Source organism: Pavona decussata, unplaced genomic scaffold, assembly GCF_977016875.1.
Source record: "Pavona decussata unplaced genomic scaffold, jaPavDecu1.1 SCAFFOLD_58, whole genome shotgun sequence".
NCBI classification, from domain to species: domain Eukaryota; kingdom Metazoa; phylum Cnidaria; class Anthozoa; order Scleractinia; family Agariciidae; genus Pavona; species Pavona decussata.
Window position 1 is genome coordinate 5047501 of NW_028145480.1, and position 7500 is coordinate 5055000.

The following is a 7500-nucleotide window of genomic DNA, read 5'->3' on the forward strand; positions in this document are numbered from 1 at the left end:
CGATGTGAAGATAACAACAAACTCATTACTTCATGTAAGCTAAACCAATTATAACAGTCCATTGTACAGCATAAATTATCATATCCTAACAGGTAACACTTCCGTATTTCACACCAAAATGGTCCAACCTTTACCACAGTTCGGAAGAGCTTCTAGGCATTGGCTTTGAGAAGCAGATACCCGTATGCTATTACTATTTCAAACTGCAAAAGTCAAATACCATCCTTGGAGATCCAGTGGCCGATAGAAAAGACGATGAGTAGCATGGCTGAGTGGAATCATGACAGTTAATCTATTTATCAAGCATAATTTAAACAAAAGACTGATCCCATACCCAAAATGGTCATCAGCCTTGCAAGCCGCGATAGCGTGCATATGTTTCATTTTGTGGTCGTTGGTGAGGAAGTTCCCTCCCTGATGAGAAAAACAAATTACTTCGCACTTGATACACGTACGAGATTTACTTATGTCGTAATCTATATTTAGAAGAATCCAGAGCCTCCTTCAGGGATGCAGAGATGCTCTTGGAGGAATGCGTGACGAGCCCAAAGAACGTCTAGGAAGGAGGCTAGCCTCAATGTACTCATAACTTTTCATTTGTGCTGAACCCTGTTTTGTTTATGCTAAATGAATTTCAGGCTTTAAAAAGTGCTAATTTGGAAGTTTTACTGGGTTTAAAACATGCTTGCCAGGAGACAGATGAAAAACAACATTCTCTAAAAAAATTGTCCAACCAAATAAATAATGAAATGGTCGCCCTTTATTAAGTTCTAAAACTCATTAATTTGTCGTTTGGTCATTAATGAATGATTGCCAAAGACAACACAATTATTTATTTAGATTGCAGTTCTTAATAGTCACCATTATTCCATCAAACCAGTAGACAACATCACAATTCAAAGAATTTAAAATGTCGAACACTAGCGACAGTAGAGCGCAACGTCGGGAAAGAAAACACTTCAGAGTTCCCAACATTTCAGCTGAGATCGCAAGCGCTCTGCAAACTGTGTACCTTGTAAACTGAGTTCCATTTCGTAGGATGCACAGGCAAGGAATGTCGTTCCCAGAGCCCGGGCGGGTGTTAGGTCAGGTGCTGACCAAACGGAATGCGGTCTCTGGGGACTGGATTGCAACGCGCGAGGTTCCACGTGGAGAGAGGGAAGAGTGAACCTATTGCGCACGACCTCAACGATGTTGCCATATCCTGTGTGAATGAATGAACGCTAATTGTGGACACTGTTAAGAGCTTTAACATTCGATTAAAAATTACAGTAGTAAAAATAAGAATAACCTGTTATAAACTGATGGCTGAAGCTGCAAATTCAAATTTTAACTCAAATGAGAGGCAAAACATTTAATTGCGTATTTATGGTCTTTCTTTTGCACTCGCATAATTAAGATGGTAATAAAATTGGTCAGAGTGTCAAGCAGTTATTATGTTACAATTAGCACACGCGTCATTAAGTAGAACAGTAAGATCTTTATTTCTAAAAATGTCGAGCTTCAATCTCTTTTTATCAGTTGCGCATAATCTGGACCAAAGGTACGGACTGAGACCGCTGATGAAGTGTGTTTACCATAAGGAAGAAAACAGCTTTGCTCTATTAGATCGCAACAAAATCGCAATCGAGTCGCTTTCAAATCGCAGAGAAATCGCCGACAAGTTTGGAGAGTCACTTTAATTCGGCGCCATTAATAATCACTGCTAAAATCGTTTGCTATAATCACTCGTGTAAACTGAGTTAGGACACATACATCATCATGCATGAGGTAAGGCACAAGACATGAATTTACAACCTGACATCAAAATGAATAATTTATTGCCAAAATATCCCCGGAGATTATTCAAAACAAATGGTGGACTTTGCTTGACAGTATTGAGAAGGTTTAAGTACGTCTCCTGAAGCCCACTTCTAGTGAAAGTTGAAAAGAGCTATATATTGCTTCTAAAGCGACTTGTGTCCTTCATCTCTTTCTGGCGTTATCAAGTCAACAGCTCACGATTTGAGCAACAGCGAGCTATAAAGGAGATGAGAGTGCAAGAAGGAGTCATACCAGAAGAACTGAGGAGTGAGAAAAATCAGGAGTATTTTGATTTCAACGCTGACGTCCTTAGCATCGAGAATTCAATTTGACGAGGGTATAGAGGCTGTGTCGAGTTTATGGAACGTTTGCACAGGTTAGAATTTTATCTGAATATTTATTTCTTAATGATGTGACAAAGAATATCATATAAAAACAAAACAGAAGTGTGGCTCGAGTTCAAGTTTATACGGCACCACTGCTAGACCTATAATGATCATAAAAGTTAATGAATAAGGTTCCGGAAGTATGACGCTTGCTCTTGTCTTATTTATGTCGCCCGAGTTACAGTCTACTAAGAGATTCATAAGTACTGTTAAGTCTGCTCAATAAATTATATCGACTGCATCGATTCGCTTCAGTTCCGTCAGTATCACTTGCCGGAGCCTTTACTGCCAATCGATTCTCTTAGTCATTGGATTTGAGTTACATTTGCTTAGGATGAATAGATATTTCAAGTGATCTGCTGAGTTATTAACGGATTTGGAGAAGCAGGTACTCGTCTACCGATAGAAATGCTGCTAAAGAAATATAAACAATGATAAATATGTTTTTAGTGAAAATTCCGTTGGCATTGGCGGTAACAAGAAAATTAGTATACGGGACATATTTATGAGGGCAATTATAAAAGCAAACAAAACAGTCGCTACGGATTAATTAATAACAATCCATAATGTAGAGCCATTTTCAATACAGCGGCTGAGTTGTGTTTTCTTCCAAAGAGAAAGCCATTGCGATCTTTAATATCAAATCTCTTCCTTAATATTTCTGGTATCTTTTGATATTGAAGTAATATAATTTTGGACGAAATGCAGAGTTACCTTTCCCACATATTGTGTGAAAATAAATTTCCCCCTCAGTTCAGTGTGTCAGGTTACCGCATAATTTTAAAGAATACCTTGAAAATGCCTTTAGTATGAATCACAGTCTTAAGGACGACGAAAGGCAAAGGCAATAGTGAAAGTATCACTTTACCTTAATTTTTATCGTGCCATGCGAAGTGTTTGGTGCTTTTCGGGAAAGTCATTTCGGGTGGAACAAAATATGGCAAAATAAAAGCCGATTCTCTCATAAGTAGTTATATATTGGATCATTCGTTTTGTAGCCATGTGCAAGGTGAAAGCGGCAAAAAAATTAAAGGAACCTCGAGGAAATCAATCGACCTCTTGTTGGCATTGCTGTGCTTGTGCTTTTAATGACTTCTTCAGTTATGTTTTGAGACGAAAGAGGGAACGTTTAAATCAATGAACCCAACTCACATATTTAAATAAGGCGGCCAGTGGAAAATTAAGTGGTGCAGCAAATTTTGCAGAAAATTTAAAGTAATCGTTTTTTTGCGGAAATTAATTACTTCAGTTTTTTACTTTCTGAAAACAATTATAAAGATAAATCATATATATATATATATATATATCAAACGTTTCAATATCGTTTCATGTCTTGCGGTAGCAGAGTGAAATATATTTAACGTTTTAAGAATGGGCATCCCCATAGTAGCTCAAATAACTGCAAGGCTGATCTGACTGCGTAGAAAACTTAACACGACAGTGACATGATAGAGACCAAACCGAGAATAAAAAAAAATGCAACCGTGAACAGCTGTTTCGAGCTGGTTGGCTCTCGTCAGCACGGTGTAGCAAAGCAAAAAGTACAACAACAAACGCGAGGTCAGTTGTCTGCCAAAGGGTAATTCTATCTACAATTATAAAAATAACTATGACTGCGCCACTGAATCGGGATTGTTGCTCCCGACATTGAACTGAAATTGCTGATTAAGCACTTTTACAAGAGACAGCAACCAAAAATTTCCATTCTCATTGAATATTTAAAAGCTTGACCACGCAGCAACGTGCCCTTGACTCATGGTAAACAACGAACTCGACAAAACACGAATAAGAGTCAACAGGAAGAATGAAAAATTCTAACACTAACGAAAGTTGCTTATCGTTCCTTCACAGTGACTTGTTCAAGAAGTAATTGGAACAGAGAGGTGACCTTCTTCGTCGATTTAAGGTTTGTCCTTTCACTTGGTTTGCTCTCCCTTAACAGACCGTTTTCGTTGGAAACTGATTTTATATTTAGCTGAGAAAATACAGAATTTTTATAGTAAATACACCTAAAAGCTCGGGAGTGATTTCTTTAAACTCTGGTCATCCCTTCAAAAACAAGATAGTAAACAATTCATGCAACTTTTGAAACTAAAATAATATTTTCTCAAAAAAGCATGCTGTTGAAGAAAAAATTGTTCAACGTAATAAACTGCTTGGAGTTCAGGAACGATCATAAATATTTGCTGTTTACAGTCTTCATCAATGAGATCTTTGTTTGCTTTGTCCGTAACAGATCAGCGAGACCGAAATGGCGAGTATTCCGTGTAAAGTGTCTCCAGCCTTGTTGTCTTTACTTGTGATATCAGTCCTAGTTTATTTTGCCGCGGCGGACAGCAAAGCTAATCAACCATCTAACACTGACAAGGTAAGCAAGTAATTTGTTACATCGGTTAATATAGACTGAAATTTCCGTGGAAGGTAAATTAAAATGACACTGACTTCTTTGCATCTTCCATACATGGGGAATAGACTAAAGTTTATATATTTTTTTAATGATGTAATTAAGCTACTAAAAACCCTAACTAAATATAAGATATGCACAAAAAACGGTTATAGTCTTGTTCAGGAAACGAGGTATTACCAAAGAATAAACCAAGGCAAGAGAACGAAAGACATGATATGCAATAGTTATTGGGAGGGGAGGGGGTGGTGGGGTGATGATTGATGACTTAACGTTCATCAGAGATTACATTTACTTTTTTCAACGACTTATGGGACGGATGAACTAGACGAATGTTTGATGATTGTCATAGGAAAATTTCGTTGATGTAGTTATTTTTTTTTTCAATTCGGAGCGGAGGCTGTTGGGAGGTAATTCTGGTGTCACTATGATTGTTTTCAACTGTGTCCGACATTTTATAAGTTGTGTTCGTTGAACAGATTTTACCTACGAAAAGATGAGCATTTGCAGTCACAGCTATGGAAAGAATTGAAATGCTACACGAAGTATTAGTATTAATAATAAATTAACATATTGACATTAACATGCTGATTTTTTTGTTCCAAACTAGCAACCTCCTCCCTTCTGTTACGGTGGTATACCCGGCAAGCATGGCAAGCCTGGTTCTCCTGGGTTACCAGGCCGTGACGGACGAGATGGCCGTGAGGGAGCTAAAGGGGACCAGGGAAGTCCAGGGAGGACTGGACCCCAGGGACCTCATGGTGTCAGGGGCCCGGCTGGTGTAAATGGAAAGGATGGTGCTAAGGGAGAGCCTGGTGTCCAGGGTCCTCCAGGGCAAAAAGGGCAGCGCGGAGACAGTGGAGCAAGTGGAATCCTTGGGACTCCAGGTGTGATGCCTTTTAAGAACTGGAAGGAGTGCGCCTGGAAAAACGTGAATGAGGGCAAAGATAAAAGTCTGATCAAGGTGAGGACTGACAAAAGATAATGGCCCTTGCATTAAATCATAAGGACTATATTCCATACACATTATTTTGAGGATTGTTAAAAGAAGGAAGAATCATCAAGATTCCATTTTTGGTTTCCTTATCCTGACGATCCTTAATTTCTTCTCATTATACACACTTGTTCCTTTGTTTGTTTCTGTGTTCTTTTTCTTTATTCATTCCACTTCGTATTCATTTCTATGTAATACAGGATTGTGTGTTCACCAAGAAGTTCTCGGACACATCCCTCTTTGTTTCCTGGACTGGCACTCTGAGAATCCGAGGCTGCAAGATTTGTTGCAAACGCTGGTACTTTGCTTTTAATGGTGTTGAATGTTCAGATCCACTTCCCATCGACGGTTTTCTGTACTTTGGTTACGTAAGCGTAGACCTAGATCCTCACCGCGTACGTCATATTGAAGGGCATTGCAACAACATCAAGAAAGGAAAGGTGAGCGTGGGATTCTGGGTAGGCAATTGTCCAGGATATGGCGCTGGAAACCATGACGCCTACACGGGTTGGCATTCAGTGTCCCGGATCTATGTTGAAGAAGTTCCCAAAGCTCAGGCTTAGATCCCGAAACAAGACCTCAAATCCTGCAAAAGTGTTTTATTGGGACAGTAAAAGTAAAGTTGCTTAACAATAAGAATCTGGTAAATTAAGTGGGATATTAAAGTGGTGTGCTTTGTAACTGTAATGCAATCATCATGCTATTGTTCAATAAAAGGCAGGATCATTTCCACAAAGAATGCATGCGTCAGTGTTTTTTTCTCTTTCCTCTTTCTGTTCTTTTTCCTTTTTCCCCCTTTTTTTGATTGCTTTATCACAGGTTTTAAAATAAGTCGCCAATGTTTAAAAACTTCTTACAAGATCTTGCAAACAGTACACAGGGTAGCTGCAAGAATTACATGTACATGGCCAAGCGAAAAGTTAAATCGTCTTTGAAATGGAAATGGAGAGCGATTAAATCAGACCAGGAGAGAAAGAGAGAAAATAATTAAAGAATGAACATTTACACCAACTCTAGCATACAATCAAATCGTTGAAGGACTTGTACGTACAGCTGTTCAAATGAATTTTTACATTGCACCGGGGGAATTCAGTTCCACAAAATAGATGTATTGAGCTTCTTCCAAAGACTAAACCCCTGATACAGAAAAGAGACCCAAAGGATTCATTAGTTCCTGCTAACTGTAAAAAACAAACTGCGTACGTATTTTTAATATCAATTTGACTTGCCGTCTGTGTAAATGTGTGTCGTTTTGCAGTCTTATAGGGTCAGGGAACGATTCAAGTCGGTTAATATAATTCGTTTATGAGTGTGGTGATTTTTTAGAACTTCGACACCGGAAGAACAAAGGTTCTGTTTCCTCATGCTATTTGACTCTCTAGGTTTTACTTACTCGAACGCGAAGCGACTGACACAAAGATTTTTTTATTATAACCGAACGACGGTTGAACTCAACTGAACTTGAATAATAATGAATAGCTTAAATATCCCTAGCGGTTCACACACTCTGCACGCATTATTCATAGCTTAATTATTCCGAGTGCTTCACACATTCTGCACGCATCTAGTATTACAACATCCCCCTTTCTTAATAAAAAAAAAACAACTGAAAAAATCAACTAAAAGTTCCTCAAAGTTTTTTTTTAGTGTTCCTACAGCTACACTTCTTCGATCAGTCTTTTTGGTTGTCTAACAGTTCGTCTTGGTCTAGAGGCTGCAATGCTGGGATGGGTGTGGTCTTGCGCACACTGCGTCGGCAATGTCTGGCTGACGGTTTTCGTCGGTGGTGATGCTGGCGCAACTGACTCTGCCGGAAGGGCAGGCTGCCCTATTAGCTCTTCTGATTGGTCGCTCTGAATTGCAGGACGCAAGTGTCGACGGTTTCTGAAGTATTTCGCTCCAGATTCGGTCTG

The 7500-nt window shown here is 39.0% G+C and overlaps 1 protein-coding gene across 1 annotated transcript; it reads left to right on the forward strand.

Moving 5' to 3' along the window:
- The first annotated feature begins 4041 nt into the window (after window positions 1-4041).
- Window positions 4042-6209, forward strand: LOC146479832 (uncharacterized). The gene is made up of 4 exons (XM_085110731.1): window positions 4042-4095; window positions 4426-4557; window positions 5204-5557; window positions 5788-6209. The coding sequence occupies exons 2-4, from the start codon at window positions 4441-4443 to the stop codon at window positions 6148-6150; spliced, it is 834 nt and encodes a 277-aa protein (XP_084966857.1). The 5' UTR covers window positions 4042-4095; window positions 4426-4440; the 3' UTR covers window positions 6151-6209.
- The last annotated feature ends 1291 nt before the right edge of the window (window positions 6210-7500 follow it).

Coding starts and splice junctions, on each gene's coding strand:
- LOC146479832 (XM_085110731.1), top strand. CDS start 4,441: ATGGCGAGTATTCCGTGTAAAGTGTCTCCAGCCTTGTTGTCTTTACTT. Junction 4,558..5,203: donor AACCATCTAACACTGACAAG/GTAAGCAAGTAA, acceptor GTTCCAAACTAG/CAACCTCCTCCCTTCTGTTA. Junction 5,558..5,787: donor AAGATAAAAGTCTGATCAAG/GTGAGGACTGAC, acceptor TATGTAATACAG/GATTGTGTGTTCACCAAGAA.